The sequence below is a fragment of the Lissotriton vulgaris genome, chromosome 6, assembly GCF_964263255.1.
Source record: "Lissotriton vulgaris chromosome 6, aLisVul1.2, whole genome shotgun sequence".
In the NCBI taxonomy this organism is placed as follows: domain Eukaryota; kingdom Metazoa; phylum Chordata; class Amphibia; order Caudata; family Salamandridae; genus Lissotriton; species Lissotriton vulgaris.
This window is the reverse complement of record NC_141694.1, coordinates 416417188-416437948: the sequence shown is the minus strand read 5'-3', so window position 1 is coordinate 416437948 and position 20761 is coordinate 416417188. Positions and strand designations below refer to the sequence as shown.

Here is a 20761-nt window from a genome sequence, read left to right as displayed (position 1 = left end):
TATGTTCATGTTTCATGGACAAGACAGGACATTTTGCTCTTTACGAATGATTTCCCTCGGCTGAGAGAAAAGCCAGTAGAATGGTATCGTCAGGTAGACAGATTTATAAAAGTTTCAAAAGTTCTGTGGATTGATCTTGATGGTTTCTTTGACATTGTTGTCCCATCAGATCTTTGGACAGAATGTAAATTTCTGTAGGTTGGCCCAGAGAAGAACCAGCTCGAAATAAAATAACAGGTGCTCCTTCAGCCGATGTCAAGGATTTCTATGACAAAGTAATTGTGTGGCTGAAAAACAAGATTCCTCCAAAAGAAGTGGATTGGGTTAAAATTGACACTACAAACCAAGAACCAAGAGAATCAGTTCATTCCTTTTACGAAAGATTACTGCTGGTATTTAAACAATACAGTGGCTATGAGAAATTTTGTAAAAAGGACATGAGCCACTTCATTTACAGATTGGTTTATGGCTTGAGACCTGAAATTGGTGAAATGATTAGAAATAGAATTGTCGACTGGCAATCACTTACAGTTGATGACATCCTGAGAAAAGCTAAATATTGCAGTGACGATAGATGCTACGCAGAAAAAGCTTAAGGAAAAGGCAATGTGGGCACAAGTGAAGGTAGCTGAACAGCAAATAGCAATCGTAGAAAATAAAAATGTTCAGCAAAATCAAGGGAAATTTAAGGGAAACTTTGTTAATAAACCAAAATTTAATTTACATATTGAAGAGCTTAAACAGAAGCTCCCATGTTTTAATTGCGGTGAGATTGGACACTGGAAGCGAGAGTGTAAGAATCCGCCCAGAAATTTTAAAAATTCATCATTAAATCCACAGATGCAGAATGAGATAAATCAGCAGCAGCAGCTACAGAGACAGTTAAATGAAATAAATCAGCAGCAACAGCTACAGCGACAGTTCATGAATCAGCAGAGCCAATTGAATCAGCAGAGCCAAATTCCACAGCCACCACTTCCAAATTGTATGAATGCACAAAGATTCAGTCCTGAGACGGGATTCTGCTGAGCAAGTAAACAGATCGCAAAGAGTGAATGTGTCTAATGTCTCTCAACAATTTTGGCTAAAAGAAAATGAGAGCAGTGACTCAGAAGATTACTCATGACGTTGCCTGAGAGAGGAGGAAGTGTGTGTGCTTGGAGCCACTCGAGGTAGATCAGTCAAGTCCATTTGTAAATGGTAAAGTGAATGATGTAGAAATCACTTTTCTTGAGGACACTGGTGCTACCCATTCTACTGTTAGATCAGTGGAAATTGAAAATCTTCCTCTCTCGGGTGAATCAATCCAAGTTGTAGGTGTAGCAAATCAACACATTAAAACAGATTTGACAGAACCAGTTAATATAGAAATTGGAAATTACAAAGACAAACACAGATTTGTTTTCTGTAACAGTCCTGTTCACCTGTTAGGCAGGGATTTGTTGTGTAAAATGAACTGTAAAATATATTGCTCACCGGATGGTATTGAGCTATAGACCTTAGAAGAAGATGGTCTGTGTAAATTAACAATGTTAATGGTTGAGGAGAACAACAAACTTTTTCCTGCTTTTGATAAAAACAATTTGCCTGAAGAACTGAAAGAAGCAGTTAATCCAAAAATTTGGGATTGAACTGGTGATGAAATGGGTTTAATGAAACATGTAAACCCAGTAAAAATTACTGTAAAGCAAGGGATAGATTTTCCAAACATTCCCCAGTACAAATTGAAAGCGGAGACTGTTGAGGGTGTCATTCCTGTAATTGAGAAATTCATTAAACAAGGTGTTTTAAAAGAAATCAAGAGCAGCCCATGTAATTCACCGATTATGGGAATCAAAAAGCCAAACAGAACTTACAGAATAGTTCAGGACCTGAGAAAGGTTAACCAAATTGTTGTTCCTTGCTGCCCTATTGTACCAAACCCAGCGGTAATTTTAGATCAGATTCCGCATGATGCAGAATGGTACACGGTCATTGACCTGTGTAATGCTTTCTTTACAGTTCAACTGCATCCAGAAAGCCAACAAATTTTTGCGTTCAGATTCCAAGATCGTATTTTAGCATGGTGTCGTATCCCTCAAGGGTATACTGAGAGTCCATCTATCTTTCAGTTGTTAAAGAAATCCTTAGAAGATTTAGAGTTGCCTGGAAAATCAACATTGGTCCAGTATATTGATGACCTGGTGGCTGCAAAGACACGAGAAAATTGTGTAACAGACACCATTACACTTTTGAATCGATTGGCAGATGAAGGGCATAAAGTGTCACCTACAAAACTACAGTTTTGCAAACAAGAGGTAAAATACCTTGGTCACAGAATTGCAAAGGGAATCAGACAAGTGACAATTGAGAGAATAAAAAAAGATTCGAGCAATACAACCTCCAACAACACAGACAGGTCAGAATGTTTCTTGGAATGGTTGGTTATTGTCGCTAATGGATTAGTGGATTTTCAGTGATTGCGAAACCACTACAAAGGCTGACAAAAGCAGACATAAAAGACCCGATTACTTTGACAAAAACTGAATTAGAGGCTTTTGAAAAGCTAAAGAAGAGTCTGTGTGAAGCTCCAGCATTGGGGATGCCAGACTATGATAAGGAATTTGAGCTGTACTGCAGTGAAAGGGAAGGTTGTGCATTGTCAGTTTTGATTCAGAGACATGGAAAAATGAGAAAGCCAATAGCTTACTTTTCAGCTGTTCTTGATCCTGTTGCAAAAGCATTGCCAGGTTGCTTAAAAGCAGTGGCTGCAACAAGTGTAAGCCTTGAGCAAAGTGAAGGAATCATAATGGGGTTTCCTGTAAAAGTGAATGTACCTCATTCAGTCAAAACTCTCCTTACCAGAAGTAAAACACAACACCTGTCGAGAAATAGGTTGATCAAATATGAAAAGGTTATTCTGGGATCAGATAATGTATCAATTGCGAGGTGTGTTAATCTTAACACCTCTACACTTTTGCCAGATGGTGTTATTACTGAAATCAAAAATGAAGCTGATGTTGAGTGTTTGGATGTTTTGGAATACTGTACTAAACCTAGAGAAGACATTAAGGATGTGCCTTTACCAGAATCAGACATTGTTTACTTTGTTGATGGCTCCTGTCTAAGAACAGATGAGGGCATTCTGAGAGCAGCATATTCAGTTTGCATAGTTGCAGAAGTAGTTGAAGGTTCAACTCTTGAAGGAATTCGTTCAGCTCAAGTGGCAGAATTAATTGCTTTATTTCGTGCATGTGAAAGAGCAAAAGGAAAAAAGGTTACCATAGTGACTAATAGTCATGAACTACGCCATATCCATACTGACTATGGCCAGCTCTGGTCTCAAAGAGGTTATTTGACTTCTGCGGCAACACCGATCAGAAATGCAAAATTGATCAAAAGACCGATTGATGGCATTTAATTACCAGAAAAAATTGCTGTTGTCAAATGTGGAGCACACAAGAAGGGTGAGGACTGTATAACTAAAGGTAATTCTTTTGCAGATGAAATAGCACATTATTGTGCGAAAAACAATTTTTCAATTAATCGCGAAAAAGACAATGATCACGTTATGAACTCTCTTATGCGAATATCTGTAGTTGAAACATGGCAGGGAGTAAAAGACCTACAAGATGAGGCAAATGATGAAGACAAAAACACATGGCTGAAAGAAGGTTGCAGACAGAGAGAGGAAGATGAGATTTGGGTTTACAAAGATGGCAGACCTGTTATGCCAAATTGCATGATTGCTGACATGGCACGGATGTACCATGGTCCAGGTCATTGAGGAAGAGATTCAATGATTAGAATGTTCAGGGAGACTTGGTATAATCCAAAATTTAGGATTATTGCCGAGTCACTTTGCCAAAGATGTTTGATCTGCCAGCAAATCAATCCAAACAGAAAAACAGTTGTGAGCATGGGAACCATAGGTCGGGAGGGTGGTCCTTTTACCAGGTTGAAAATGGATTTCATTGACATGCCACCCCATAATAAGCTGGGATATGTCCTTGTGATTGTCTGTCTGTTTTCAAGATGATTGGAAGTGTTTCCAACTCGTCACAATGACTCAGTTACTGTGGCAAAATTGCTTTTAACCCCTTCAGCGCGGCGCGAATTTTCGCGCTGTGCTGAAGGTTCTAATGAGCCTATCGGCTCATGACGGAACGGTTCCGTTATGAGCACAGCTCAACCGATGCTCATGACGGAACCGTTCCGTCATGAGCATGGAAGGGGTTAAGGGAGATCATACCAAGGTACGGATTTCCAGTTACTATTGAAAGTGATCGCGGCACACACTTTGAAAACAGATTGTTAAAATTAATTTGTGAGGCCTTCAGCATAAAGCAAAAGCTACACTGTGCATACAGACCAGAAGCATCAGGCGTTGTTGAGCAAATTAATGGCACAGTTAAAAATAGAATTGGAAAAATGTGCCTAGCTACAGGAATGAAGTGGACAGATGCACTTCCTCTTGTTTTGATGTCTTTGAGAAGCACACCTAATAAAAAGACAGGTCTTAGCCCTCATGATATTCTCATGGGAAGAGTTATGAGACAGGCTTTTATACCAGTTGGAAAATTATTGAGCATAAATGAAAGTGCAATTATAGAGTACTGCAAACAATTGTCTGATGTGGTGACTTATGTATTCCATCAGGTGGGAACAGACGTGATTTAAAAAGAAAAGGAGCAGGCTCATGATCTGTTACCAGGAGACTGGGTTAGAACAAAAGTTCACCGGAGAAGAAACTGTTTAGTACCCAGGTGGAAAAAAGCAAGACAGGTGATACTAGTCACAACAAATGCAGTTAAGTGCAAAGGTTTGAAAAGGTGGGTGCATGCAACTCATACCATTCGTGTACCACCTCCTTTTAATCCTGATGAGGATAGTGACGACAACAACTGATTCAGACTCTGAAGAAGAACCTGAAAATTCAGATTCTGAAGATCGACAAGAAAGTCGACATCTGGAAGATTCTGATGCGGATCAGGCATTGAATGAAAAAGATCTAGAGATTGTGATTCTAGATTCAGAAAATGATGAAAATATTCTAGAAAAAGAAACAGAAAAAGAAAAAGAATCTCAGTCAAAAGAGATTCAAGAGAGTATTGAAAAGCAGATTCAAAGCTCTGAAAGCAGGAACAAGAATTCTGAAACTGGGAAGTTAGAAGTAATTCCAGAAGAGGAGGAGGACGAATTACCGAGTACCAGCTACAAGGATGTTGTTCCTAACGGAGTGAAGCTGCCGAGTAAAGAAGTTCCTAGATATAGAATTGAAATCTCTGAAACGGACTCGGACGAGAGTGATGAAGAGTCTGAAATAAGACAATTCAGAAAAAGGGCTTGGAAAGCTGAATGTAACGAAACTGAGCCTAAGAAGAAACTCTTGAGAAATGGAGATAACTGGCCGAAAGAAAATCTAAAGTTCAAATTGGTGAACAAATCAAAGGAGCAGATTAACGAGATATCTAGTCAAAAGGGTGATGCAGATAAAAATGGTCAAGCAGGAAAGAAAATTGAAGTAATTAGCAGTAGGGGCAGAAGATCATTGAGGCCAAATCTGAGAGGACCTGCATAATCATCCCACCAGTAGTGGAGATCAGTTGTAGTAGTCTGGAAGATTTGGAAGAAAATAGTGACAATGATTAGAAATAATTTTCTTTAGGTTGAGGTTTATTTTTGAGGCTGAAGAAATTGTGTTAGGTGACACAAGGTCGAAGAAATTGTGTTCGCTGTAAAAACACTTTGCTGTAAGACGCAAGGTCGAAGAAAAGCTGTTAGAGGGTTACAAATTTTTTTTTTAAAGGGGAGGTGTATATTACTATTTTTACATTTTTGTTTTGAGTAAAAGCTTTGTAAACATTTTTTTTTAAAAGAATGCCTACTACTGACAATTCAAGATGTGCTATTTCTTAGGAGATGTTGTAAAATGTCTTCTATTTGTGTGATTCTAATTGTTTTAGTTTGGCTAATTTTGGCAGTTATCTTTCCTCTTGGCATAGACAAGGAGGACTATAAAGTAAACATGACAAGCAAAGCTGAATCTTAACAAGCTGTTCATGATGTTGCAGGCAGAACTAACAGAGTTATTGAGCACAAGCCAGAGATCCACCAAGATAGATCTGTAGGTGATTTTTCTACTAATTCTTTTTCAAGACTTCTGACAGAATATGTAAGGGCCATGGATGTGAAGGACTGTTACGTTTGTGTGAAACTTCCTGCTTCAGTTTCAGAAGGGGTCAAATCTACCATGATTCCCCTTACTTATGGTATAAGATACAGTGTTATAGCTAGTCTGTTCTATCAAACAGGTCGTCTGGAGTACTATTACTCAGACTTTGATGACATTTTTGCAAACCTGAAAGTTGTACATAGCCTAAACAAAGTCAGACCTGCTAAACAGATGAGGGAATTCTTTTTGGTAACTAATGAACTCACCTCTGAATATGTTTATAAAAATAATTTAACCTGCAAAATGAGAGATGAAAAAAGATCTTTTCTCAAGCTGGTTGAGGAGAGAAGGGCGATTTACAAAATAAATGAGATGCTGAAACAGACTAAATCCAAGTTCTGGCAGCTTGAGGATGAGAAGCCTAATGGTGAAACTAGATATGCTGCTATTCATATAGATGAACCTGTTAGTAGGAAATTTTGTATTAGAAGTGACAACACGCTTTACGACAATTATTTTGTCGGTGCTAGCCAATGCGAGGATACTTATCGTATTGTAGGGGGATGGGGATTTAAAGGTGGCAAAGATCCAATTTTCCCTGGAATTTATTTTGTTTGTGAGAACAAAGCTTACTTTAGTCTCCCAGACCATTGGTATGGGACGTGCTACCTTGGTCTTGTTTTTCCCAAAAAAATTCATGTGGACAGAAATGGAGAAGGTTCATTTGAAATTGGTAAACACCTGAACAGGTACAAGAGAGAAAGCTTATATTTGGTGCAATAATTCCTATGGTGGGAATAACCCTAAATGCAATAAAAATTAGAAAGGTTTCTACAATTGTTGACAGATTGTCCACTGATACTGCAAGTGGTTTACAATTAGTTAATACTGAACTTATCGCCACCAGAAGTATGGTTATGCAGAACCGTCTTGCTTTAGACATTCTGCTAGCAAAAGAGGGAGGAGTGTGTGGGATTTTGCATGTTCAGCATTGCTGTACTTATATCCCAGACAAAAGCCAGAACATAGAAATGCTTATTAAGAAGATCACTGAATTTCACTCAGAAATAGAACCCATGGAAAGTGAAAATTTTTCAGAACGTTTGAGCAAAAGGTTTGAGGCAATTGGGGAAATGGTTTGGTGAAATTGGCAGTTGAATCATTGGCAAAGTACTTTATCCTGTAATAATCATGGTTATAGTGACACTTTTGTTAAAAATCTGTTGCATGATTCACAAGAAAAAGAAGCATTTGAGGGAAAAGAGAAGGATCTATAAACTCAGAAAAGCTCAGGAGAAGGAGATAGAAATGGAAGAGTTTCGTAAGGCTCAATATGAGAGTTCCAGACAAACTGCTGAGACAGGGGTTTAGAATTACTAACACAGAGAGTGTTCATAATGTGACATCTTCAAAAGTTAAAATTTTGGGTTTTGTTTGGTGATTTAAAAATCACCAGATGAGGGAGTTGATGTAGCGAACTTTTAAAATTAGGTGCGTTTTTGTTCGCTGATTTGAACTTCCATAATTAATAATAATATTAATGAGTTTTGCATGTTTTTGTATTAATTCAACCTAGAATAATGTGCACTTTCATAAACATGCGGGATTAACATTATGTGCTCTTGTTGCATTTGTCAGTATGTTCAAATAATATATTAACTTTGTCTTTTCGTTTTGTCAACATTAACTACGGCTGATTAAATAATAGCATGTGCTTATTTTTAAATGTGCTTTTGTCTACGTCGTGTCTTTTAGGTGACAAAGGTTTGTTCATTTTTGTGCTCAAAGCTAGGTAACAAACTAATGGGTTAATATTAGTGAAGGCGGTGGGTAACAGAATGACTTTCATTTCTCAAATTAATTGATGTCTTGTGTTTCCTTGCATACTAGAGTTTCGGTAAAGAGGCCTGATTTAAAATGGATGTTTCTGAAGTCCTGTCATAATGGGCCATGCACAGCAAAGAATGAAAAGAAGAAGTTTATTGTTCATAATCTTCGAAAAAACAAATACGTGGAACTGAACTGTGCAGGATATGCCTAGTGTTGTATAACTTTGCCAAGGACAGGACACAGCAGAAAAGCTTAAGCTGAGGAAGCAACGAAGCAGAAAAGCTTAAGCTGAGGAAGCAACAAACTGTTATTCAATAAAATGTTGCGAAGATCCTCGGAAGCTAATGTCACATGTAGACAATGGACAAGGCCGCTTTGAAAAAAATATGATTTTGAATGGAAGGCGATGACTTCATGGACTGACAGCTGTCAGCCAATCATTTCGCGAGATGGTTTGCTAATTGTATTCTTTTAGTTAGTTTTAGATAGAGAAAAGGTATAAAACTTGGCCCTTGGGAGGAGCTTTGCTGGCTCGTTCCGGTGATCGTGAAATGCAGACGGACTTTTGACTCACGTAAGAGAACTCTGAACTTTGCTTTTTCCCTTTAGGTTCCATTTAGTTTAGACAGGGAAATAGGGTTTAGGGAATGAGTCTCTTTGCTTAAATACTTTTCATGCTGATTTGATCTGAACTGACAGTCTATTGTGCCTTTACTAAATAAAATGATGCTTATTAGATGCAAATAAAAGAATTAATATTTTGAAAATGCTCTTTACATGATAATAAAGTTAATAAAATAGATTTTGAAATGACAAGCTGGTCTTAGTTATTTCGAGTCTAGTTACCATTAGTTAATCCATTGCCTAGGTGGCTTAATTAAATGTACATTTTATAAGAATGACAATGATAAACTGCAGTTGTGTATAACATTAAATAGTATTAGTGAATGGTTTGATTAATTAGGTCACATGATTCAGTTGGTCAATTCTTGTCTCAGTCATTTATGGGCCTAGTGATGAATTTGTGAATAATGGTGAGTATAGAGGTGTAGAGTTGTGCATATGAGACAGAATTTCTTTTGGCCCGCTGGATCAATTCTCTGGTAGCAGAGTTCGGTTACTATGGTAACTGACATGTTACATGGTAATTACATAGGATACATGTTTAACACATGTTAAGGTTGGTCTGGTTGTTATATGTAGTCGAAAGGTTTTTTCCAGCAGTGTGATAATTCCTGGTTAAGTTGCGTGAGTATCGAGGTGTAGAGTTGTGCATATGAGACAGAATTTCTTTTGGCCCGCTGGATCAAAGACAATTTCTATGGACTGAAATCTAGAGAATGGTAAAGTGACTGGTATTTACTGACCTCTGCTGGTCGTTTTCTATCAAGAGTTAAATAGAGGAAGTTGAACAGAAAAAAAGGTCCGTAAGCGGAAGCAGAGAAGTGCTAGGGCTGATCTCCAAAGGCCACAAAGTACACACACATAAGTATATACTAAAGTACATACAAGAGGTCTCAAATGCTCGACTTAAAAAGATAGTGGGATGAAATTCGCACAAAACCAGTAGTGGAGATTTATTCAAGCAGTCAAGCCATTATTTTTGTTTTTTACTGGCTACCTAGTAGAGCAGCAAATTGTAGTGTGCACTATTTCACACGATGAGTCCTTTCTTCTTGTTTTATATAATTTAACCTTTGCGAAGCAGAATTATCAGAGAAACATCATGATGTCTCCAAATACATAAAACGACCTTATACATTCCCCATATTCCTTAGCAGCAGTTCTTCAATTAAGTACAAGACCATGGAAATCCCACTCACCTATAGTCAAAGGTTGTCAACAAAGACATGGAAAGAGAGCATGGAAATCACTTTAAAACCTTCCATTGAGTCTCCCAAACAACGCCCTCATAGCTGAAAACTAGACAAAAAATCCTTTCTTCAGAATATCAACTGCAACGGGCAGACCTAGCCTACAAAGTGCTCTGATGTATATCACTGGGCATTTCCAAGACAATCAAAATCCACACCAGCCCTCAATAGCGGACTTCACTTCAGCTACATGTATTTCCCCTAGATTCGCCTATGAAAAAACCTTATGGGCTACCCTGGGACACCACCCTCGCAGACCTACCCTGAACAGCCTTTTGTGTTCAGTTCATCATTTGGCTATCTGTATCTATTGGCAAAACCACAATATCACCTAATTCATAGTCCTGCAATGCAGCCTCTCCTGTCCCCATCCTTTTTTCACCCAGTACGAAATAGTTCACTTCAATTCCATCTTTCTCTCTGGCAGTTCCTAGAACTGCAACAAGACTCATGTTCTTCAGCTCCCAGAGGCTGTAGGATTTTTCTCCCCCCAGTAACCTCTGGTTCAAGCCACGCCCATAAGCTTTTATCATCACCTATGTGTGTCGCGTAGGATTGAAATACTCCCGCGCACATGGGTGAGCAACACGCAATCACCCTGTGATGTGTTGTGAGATGGAACAGTACATTACTTTCCAAATGCAATCAAACAAAAGAACATCTGTCTTTGTGTTATGAAATTACACAATACAGATCTGTTACCATGCCCTGGACAAAGTTATTTTCCTGGATGTGCATCTTCTAGCGTCATTGGGTCATCAGATCAGGAAGTTCATCAGGTAGGTGGATGGTCTTGGGTTGACTCGCAGATGGCACCTCCGTTAGTCATGTCGGCCTGGGGACCTTGGAGTGACAAATTCTGATGCCTATGCACCTCTCAGGGTGGAGTCTGAGTCTCATCTGGATCCTGAGGAAGTCCCCCTGGCTTCAGATGGTGAAGGTGACCTATTGTCTGGCTCTGCTCCATGTTCAGTGTGCAAGAAGGCATTCATAGTTTCTTGAAGTGTCCTGTTGATTTATTTTTTATTTTTAGAGTTTTATATAGCGCAAACTAGACCCGAGACATTGGGTATCAGAGCGCTTTACATGAGCACCAGTTTCATTACAGACGGACACATTCATTTTTGTTAGCCATGTGAAGATTAAGTGATTTGCAGAGAATCACAGGATGTTGAGCGTTGTTGCAGAGACTCTAACCCGGTTCCCCAGCTTTGAGGTCGACCGTTCTAACCGCAAGGCTATATCCTCGCTCCCCTTTCTTGAAGAAGGAAACGTAGCAGGTGATTTCTCATCACCTCTTCGGGCATTTATCATGGTGCCATGGCACCTCATTACGGACCATGGTTGGCACTTTGGTGACAATCCGAATCTGCTACCTGGGGATACCCATCCTTGACTAACAGCGAATCCCCCGGCTCAATGTCAGAACGCTGAACTCTCTGCTGGTCACTGGCTCGCTGATTGGTCACAACTCTTCGGCAGAGGACTCTCTTCTTCGATGGGGTCTGCATCCATTAAGTGTGATGTTGGATGGAACCTCCTGATGACAAGCCCCAGGCTGGCATGCTTAGGAGCTTGGCCAGTGGTGGAGTGTGGTGTTTACCGGTATTCTTGTAAGAATACATACATCACTCTCTCCTGGGGTTGGTAGTCTGCATGAGTAACGCCGATTACCTTCTACAAAGTACGCATGAACCTCTCCATTTGCATATGAACAGCACTGGGTTATCTTGCGAGGTTTGATTCCCCAGGAGCAAAGATATTCTGCACATTCAAGACTTCGGAAAGGAGCTCCAGTGTCAGTCCAATCCTCTTTCATGAGTGCATGCGTGGAGATTATCTTTCCCATTTGTGCAGTGACTTCAGGGGCTGCCAGCGACTCAAAGTCTATTTCTGGGTATTTGGTGCAATCGTCAATTATGAAAAGTGGATGTCTTTCATCCGATACATGTCCAAAACCCAACCTGGCACACTCCCAAGGCTGAGGTGGACTTTCTTCAGTGATTACTGGCACAGGAGCTTCTGGTGATCTGGAGACTTGGCACCACGCGCAGGATATTACTGCGGTTTCCACCATCTCATCCATACCTGGGTACCATACTTTGGTGAAAACTATTTTTAGTTTTAAAAATGCCATGGTGGGCTAGTTGCACAGCTTGCTCTGTGAGGCTGCTTTGGATCACCAAGTGCGGTCCTTGGAGTAGGCATCCTCTTGCATATGTTGAAAGTTCTTCGTGAACATAGAACAGAGACTCCAGGACCCTCTTGGCTTCCGGGGTCCTTTGTGACAGGTGTGTCTTTAGAGTTTTCCATTATCCGGACCGGACTGCAGTGAGTGCCAGTTGGAGGCACTCTCCTTCCTGGATGTCTTGTCTGAGGGTGTCTAGTGGAATGGGAAGCGGACTGGACCACTTCGCAATGTAGCAGACATACTCTTCTTTCTCCTTAGCATCATTGGCTTCTTTGACGATAGCTGCACTAGGGTGGTGCAAGAGATTGTCCGCTAGATTGGTGGCACCTGGTCTGTATTAGACTAGACAGTCATATTCCTGTAGCATCGATTTTTCGATGACAGGCGGTGGCTTAGAAACAGAGCCGTGGAACATGAGCACCAGGAGTTTGTGGTCCATCTGGACTACAAATGGGTGTCCATAAACAGAGGTGGAAGTGTCTGCATGCCCAGGGCATGGTGATGGCTTCTCTTTCTAGTTGGGAGTATTACTGTTCTGTCACTGTGACTGAAAAGCTTGCATACGTGAATGGAGTCCAATCTTCATTTGGTTATTGTTGGGCGAGAACAGCCAGAGTCCTTTCAGAATGGCATCCAATATTGGCTTTCTGAGGATTAAAGTAGGACAGATTGGTATCAATGGACAGTGCTTTTGTCTTGCAGAATGCTCCTTCCTGCCTGGTATCTCAGTCCAGGTGGCGCTTGATTTGGTGAGTTCACGAGGGGTTGGGTTACACCCGCGAGATCTGGGATGAACCTTACACAGTAATTCACCCCACCAAAGAATCTCCATACTTCTGAAATGTTGGTGGGTGCACTCTTGTGGGACACCAGTGATTTGAATCCCCCTAGGAGGGGTATGGGATGTGCTTGTTCTCACATAGAGACCCTGACATCTGCCTTTTCCAGCTCCAGGGTTTCAGCTAGGGTGTGATATACGTCAGCTGGCATTAGTTCTAGGATGCACCAGTGTCTATGGTTGCTGTGACCCTTTAAAGCTCCATTAGAAGCTGGCACTGCGGGAGTCGGCGGCGAGGTGATCAGGATCCACCAATTGCAAAGACTGTGTGAACAGTGTACATTTCCATGGCGTTATCCATGTCCTCTGGTGCGTCACTGCTACTGGCGATGCCCGGGATGATTTCCTTCTGGGCCTTATCCTTTGATGATCTGAAGACTTTGGAGAAGTGATTATATTTTCTGCACGTGGAACATCTTTCTTTTTGCAGGACACTCTGCTAGCCTGTGAGGAGATCCTTTGCAATACCCGTAGTCTTTGTGCCTTTCTAGAGGCTGTTTCATAGCAGCTGGACTGCAGACTGGTTAGACGACATTAACTCATTCAAATTTATTGGCCGGGGGAGGGCAGCTTCCATATGAAACGCTCTTACTTTGGACAGCTCTTGCGACCGTCAAGTGTCAGGATACCTTGGTGCGATTTTCCAGATTCTTGGAAAATCGTTTCTGTTTTGATGAGAAGCACCCTTGATTACCTGACCTCTTATCTCTTCCTGTCCATCATGTAACCCACAGTGTTCATAATCTCTATTCGCCATCGGCTCAAAATGTGCGTTGACAGCCCTGAGTAAAATTCCATGTTTTTGGTGTTGCTTTGACCAAAGTCTTGTATACCTTGCAAATGTCTTTTCCTCCTAGGTGTAAGAGGAGAGCTCGGTGCTGTTCAACTGCAATGTCAGAGTCTTCAAAGTAGAATGGAAGGTACTCTACCCAGTCCTTCCATTTCTATGGGCGGGATTGAGGCCGCCAAGCTGTGTAATCATGAAGGCGCATGGGTGCCTCCTGATGTGTCTGTGGCACCTAGCGGCACGAGCGCTGAGCACCACGTGAGGTTGGGTGCCACAGACTCCTCACCCTGGTGATGCTTAAAACAGGGCTATCAGCTACTCATGAGATGTGGGGTGGGGAGCGTAGTGGCTCCTTGCACCCTTACGGACAAACAGCCTTCGTGCTTTGTGCCTTATCGTGAGTACCTGGACAGGCATGTATGCACCATAAACTTCTTGTGCCACTGTTGGTATTTTGGGCTGATGCTCAGCCGCACAGCAATTGCTGGAGGTGAGGCCCACGTTGTGATGTTCCCACGGGGCTGGGAGTGGAGCCTGGTGCTGCCACTGTTAATGCTTGGCGTCATATGGGCACAGGGGGCGGGCGCTGCGGGGGGAGCTGGGGTAATCATCACGTGATGAAGTGTTGCTGCATGCAGCACCTGGTCAGATAGCTGGATACTTCGAGGACATGGAGAGCAGGACGCAGGGTGGGTGTGGCATGATGCAATGCACCCGCTCTCGTCAGCCAAGCTTTGATCCTGGGCTGCAGCGCACAGGCAGCTCCAGATGAGACTGGCAGCGACAGGTGGTTGAAGGGTGCAGGGTTGAGTACCCGTCTCATCGCCAGTGTGCAGCTGGCCCCTTACGCTATTATGTGGGCCCTGTGCATTTAAACAAATACGGCACTGACACTTTTTGTACTTAAGGGCTGGTTCATAACTAACTGTCAAGCTTTGCCAATGAGCTTTCATCATCACCTATGCGTACTGTGTAGGATTGAATTAATACTCCCACGCACAAGGGTGAGCAGCACGCAATCACTCTGATGTGTTGGGAGCTGGAACAGTACATCAGATGTGTGATTGCTCCATTTTGGTGAAATTTACATGGCAGTTACTCCACTTTTCCATCTTCTTACCAACAATGAGAAACAAAATGACACCAGTCTACTGAAACAAAACTGAACCTTTATCCTGTGACACCCATAATAATGACTGTCCACCTCTCACATGCAAGTCAGAAATGTACTTTCAACATGAGACCACTGGATCCTATCCATATTTTAATATCTCTCTCCCATCTTACAACCGAAAACATTTGAGGCTGTACAAGCTTATGTCCACTGATGGCAACAGAGTTTTAAAGTGCTTCTCCTGAATCACAGTCAGCTTTGTCAACCACCCCTAAAGGATAACACACAGAGCAAATGATGTGCCCTATTCTCCAATTTCCCACCAAACTCTCCAGCCTGTTTTCTAGGAGGAATATTTATTTCAACAATGCCTGGTAGAGGCTGTTCTGACCCTTGTCCTCTTCTTTACACTTCAATACGTTCTATACCCTGTACTTCCATTTGACTTGATTTATCTTCCACTTGTCCGACTATATCATCAAGTTGAAGTTGTGTTTCGATGCATTTATCTAATTTGGTCTCCATTTTACAAGTAATCTTCTCAATTGTTTGAAGGCAAATCAATAACCTATTTTAGAAATAAATCGGTCTTTGGAGATCCCCTTCATAGAGGTGACCCTGCTTTTCATCAGCCTCCTGAAAGTGAACGTCTTGCTCCCACTGTTCCTACTGCTGCTGGCTTTGATGGTGGGGACATGATCCTCAGTAGGTGTTGCAACTGACCCTACTTTGTTATTTTTGTTTTTGACTAAACCCCATCAGTCAACTACCGGCAATCGGAGATTTGAGTCTAGTCCCACTCAACCTCCTTGCACCACCCTATGCAGATGGAACCTTTCAAAGCCAAAGAGCATAGTGATTGTCATTCCTGGCTTAATCACACCGTGCAGCAAGCATTTCAGGGCCACTACAGTCTAGTGAGCTCAGGCAATCAATTCTGGCCACTAAAAGTCCACATGCCTTCTTAGTCCTGTGCAGAGCTGATCTGGTGAGTAAATAGCGGGAACTGGAGCAGGCATGTCCCAGGAAATCAGGCCCATATCAGTATGGAGGGGAAAATGTCCCCTCGCTATCAAATATCGGATCTGCTACAATGCATACCAGAACACTCCATGAGGAAACTCCCACTTAGACCACTAGGTCAGCAGTGCCCATCATGAGGCAAACTCTTGGAAAATCAGGCTAAAAATCCACCTCGATCAAGGCCACCCTTCCTCCATTTTTTATGCAAGGTTGGGTTGTTGCTGCTCTTTGAAGGTAAATTTCTTACAATCGTTTACACTAGTTTAAATAAAAACGAATTTTTACATGGCAGTGTTAATTTTTGGTTTTGACCAACTGGTGTAGTGTGACAAGTTTATAATGTAAACAGAGCCCATAGAAGATTTGAGCATTTGCTGCTTGTCAAAAATTCAAAACGCGGCCGTAAATAAAGTTCAAAGCAAACCAATTCACTCGTAAAAAAGGAGCAAATAAGGCAGGAAGTTAGGGGACTACTTCACTGGCAAGCCGGACGCTCAATGCACTACTCTTATCTTAGTATTTTGAATGTAACCTCCACTATGCGAATAGATTTGAGTTCCATCTTGTAATCAAAAATGTAGCGCTCATCCGAGAAAAACTACCACCACATAACAAAATAGCCATAGTAAATGCACATTAAGTGTAATATTCACAAAAGTTATAATATATTTTTGTTAGTCAAAGACAGGTATTACATGGAAATTGATGGGAAATGCATTTTATACTTGACAAGGCAGCTGTAAATGTGGAACTCCATAAAATACTTTGGGTTCCTTATCTTTTCCCAAGTAACTAGTTGTTGAATTAAATAGCAAGGTAATGTAAAACTAATCTACAATCAGATTTCCTTTTTAGTCAATCCTAGTAAATCAATATCCAGCACAGAGAACATTGGTCGTTTTTAGATTGTCAATAGACATGAAAACAGAACAGTTACCATGGTTATTTGTAAATTACCTTTGCGTTTCCTCAGGCACAAGCTTTTTCCATCGGCTTACTAGACATTTCGCCATATCACCAACTTCATCATGTTTACGAAGGCTGTTCACTGTCTTGCCTATTCCAGTTTCCTGTGAAAAGTCATTAGGACAACGAAAATAATTTAAACTGTCACAAACAATTAGTATAATTTTGTATTTTATTAAAGTTTGTTTCAATCACATTACATGTCACACCACATGCATTCTTCGCGTTTCATTCTGTCTTCCTTTCTCACTTTTGGTTGGTGGAGCGGCGAATAAAGTCTTCACATTATCAACAAATAGAACAATAATTTGGGTCAGCCAATACAGAACTTTTCCAACTGCAAGCAGTTCTGCTAAAACAATACTTACCTTAGCCACGTAACTACCTTTTCTATACATAATTATAGTATACACATCATCTGTAACTTATACACCAATTAGATAGGTTGCTACAGTAAAACTCAAAGTCTTATAGGGCATCTGTGGTTCATCTTAGTTTCTGGTTAGCTATGTACAGTTATGGCTGGCTCAGTAGGCCTTGTGGAAGGCAGGACTGCCATTTTTAGGTCTCACCTGAATTAACGTATGTGTGCTTGCATATGTGCTCTCGCTTGCGAGAGATATTGTCTTGGAAAAGGTGCTTGGAGCCCACACACTGCCATGGGCGTCCGCAGAAATGTTTCCAGGGGGGGGGGCAACATTTTAACTTCAGCACTCTCCTTCCAGGGGGGGGGGGGCAACATTTTAACTTCCTCACTCGCCTTCAAGGCATGTTTAATGCAGACGGCCCATTGTCATTCTTTAAGTGATGATCAGCAGCAGACAGAATGAAAATGGGCCTGTCCACAGTCTGCTCGAGGTCGGGGAGGGGCTGCTGCAGCCTCTAGAGTTCAAAGAGAACTGCGAGAGGCCCCAAGTGAGAGAACATTTAAACTCCTGGGGCTTCTCGCAGGGGAAGAGCCTGCGGTAATCTTGAACATTACGGACCAAAAGGAATGGGACCAGCGATCCAGGGGGGGGGCAAGCGCACCCCCTTGCCCTCCCCTGCGGACGCCCATGCACACTGCTTACAATTCGTGGGCTTCATTATCAGTCTCATATGCTGCCTTCTAATTGGAGAGCATGAGCTGCACTTCCTATTGTTTCTGCATAAGCACGGACCAGGTACCAATTGCTTCAAATGTATTAAGGTGCCTCCGCTTGAGGAACTGTGATTGAGGTACTGTTTTTTGTTTCTTGGGTCTTCCCCTTAAGAAAGGGGAAAAAAGCGCTACGACACGGCTCGCGCTGGCTCCTTCATAGTGCTTTTATTAATTTTCCAAGGCTTAGTGCGGTAGACGCCTTAGCAGTGAGTTCCGTGTATATTTCTGATAAACATTTTTGGGGGTTTATTGTTAACCTGGACACTATCAGTGCACGATTTTAAATGTGGAAATTCATATCACCACGCCAACTATCTTCAAAAAACCTTATAAATTACAGTGTTGCAAAGAATATTCTTTGGGTTCCTATTTTCTTTTATAGTTTTTAGGTTTGTGTATTTTTACGCCACTTGTTTTGCAAGAGAAATCACAGCTACATTGTTTAAGCACGAGTTAAAATCAGGACAAGTTCTTCAGCCTCCAGAAGCTGAAGCGCTTTTCTCCCTATTAGTTCTACAGGAAACATCAGATGTGCGATTGCTTCCTTTTGGCGAAATTTGCATGGCAGTTGCTCTACTTAATTAATCTTACTTCACTTGTGTGCACCACCTAAAAATAGAGCACGGGCACATTTGTCCACACGTGTATTCACTGCAACACCACGTGTTCTTCAAAAGTTTTGTTTATTTTTTTAACCCATTTAAATTGTCATTTGGTTTTACAGATTATAAATAGATCTTGAATAGGGACCATTCTCGTTGTCGATATAACCATTACCCCAGGTCCCCAGTGATACTTGAGTCACCCTTTCTGATATAGAGGTAACTTTCTAAAAGTAGCATTTTCAGAATGGAGTATTAAAATATGGCTTTACTACTAAAGATGGTTTTCGAATTAAAATTGATTTGAGTTTAAACACCATTTTCTATCTGATTCCAATCCAAAGTAATCACTTATTAAATGTCATTACGGAACCCAGTGTTGTTCAATGGGAGAGATGGGCCTTACAGCATTGAAAAACGGCTTTAGGAATTTTTCCACAGTTGGGCATGTAAAACCGAATAATATACAGGCCCTAGGTACAGTTAGTACTATTTACTAAGGATTTACAAGCAAATTAAATGTGCCAACTATGTGCAAGACAATTATAACATGTTTGAAGGGCAGAGTACAGGCACTTTAGCCAGTGGGGCTCCTCCGCTATCGCTCCCCACTGCTTTGAAGCAGTGCAAGAAAGGAAAAATAAAAAGATAACAATGTTATCATTTAAATGTTGTTCCTCTGCGACAGCTTGGTGACTGGTGGGGTGGGGCTGCTCTGCTAGCAGGGGAGGAGTGGTAGCACCCTCCTAAGTGCATAGTGACTTTTCCCGGCCCTCTCGGGCTGACGAAACAGCCATTGCACATTTCGCATGTTCTTCAGGCAGGCTGCATTCAGCCTGCGTGGAGAACATGCCCAGCCCCCCCAAGTTCCTGGCTGAGTGCTGAACCACGGCGCTCAGACCAATCACAATTCTGCATTGCAGCATTGTGATTGGTCAGGGGAGCCTAGCTGCCTGCTTCCTGTTCTGAGGAAATACAACGGAGAGACGCTGCAGTAAAGTAAGTTTAATTTTTTTTATAATCCCCTTACCTGCCGCACCACCCCAGATCCATGCTGGCCGCTACTGGCTTTGGCACTGGTTAACAGATGTAAAGTGTGCAGAGCAGTACATATATCCACCTGTTGCCCGTATCATCGCTGTTAATGACAGTACCAAAACAACTCTCTTGCCTGCAGGTGCAACAGATCAGATTATTTGAGGTCCACGTAACTTAAGGAATGGCTGGGGAGGTAGGTATTAGCAATTTGTAGTATATATTGTGTTTATAAACAACCGCTGTTCTGCTCACCTTTAAATAGGTGAGCAGCGCCACCAAGAGGCATACTGTCATATCGGTGCTGTTGACAATTAAGTGCCAGTGCCAAGCACCAGAAACCACTGGTTCAAACTAAGCACTGGGGCACAGTCAAAATGCCAGCAAAAACTATTTGTGCAAATAGGAGGTGAGAAAGCAAACGGTTTGGGGGAATACTACACAAACGATGTCAGGTCCTACAGTTCTGTTGGGGTTTTCTATATGCCTGCCAGATAATGACACAAACGGGGCTTAGGTGTGGACACAATGGAACACCCTGGCAGGATGACTAGGAGGAGCTGCACCCATCCCCTACATGAACCTCAAAAGACACTGCCCTCACACCAAGAAAGGAATAGGACACTAGGCCTGCCTGTCTTGTCACCATTCGCAACACTCTCCCTGCTCATTGCGCCCTTCTCCACAGCAAATGAAACTCTTCACACCAGACTTTGAGAAGGTAACCTTCAGCAGGACTAACCTGGTCTCTGCATTCAGCCTGCACTCCATCGCAGTGGGCCTGATCTTGTGACTTTTCCCCGAACTAGCACAACCAGATGACCATGAATGGCGCTTTCTGTTTTTAGGCGCTACATTTACTTAAAACTAGCCATTCTGGTATTGTTTTATTTATTCAAATGTACTCTATTTGTCTAAATTAGTTTGGGGGTTTTCTTGTGTTGAGTTTTCACTTTATTACTGTTTGTGTGCTGCATAAATACTTTACACAGTGCCCCTAAATTAAACCTAAGCTACCAGATGGTAAAGCACAGGTTAATTTAGTGACCCTTGTGGTTCACCCCGACTAGGATTGTGGTTGTTGCTCGAGTAGGGCTTCCACCCACCTCAACCAATAACAATTCCTTACCCACAACCATATTATTCCAAACTGAAAATAGGTTATAAAACAAGCGCGGGAGCAGCCATTGGTCTTCCACAGTCAGA

At 41.7% G+C, this 20761-nt stretch overlaps 1 protein-coding gene across 1 annotated transcript in view; it reads right to left on the bottom strand.

Moving 5' to 3' along the window:
- LOC147707411 (elongin-A-like) overlaps positions 1-20761 on the bottom strand; it is a 572231-nt gene that overhangs the window by 418708 nt on the left and 132762 nt on the right. Inside the window, exon 3 of the mRNA XM_086925212.1 lies at positions 16769-16881. Within this exon, the coding sequence (XP_086781338.1) occupies positions 16769-16881 (113 nt within the window). The remainder of the gene's footprint in view (positions 1-16768; positions 16882-20761) is intronic.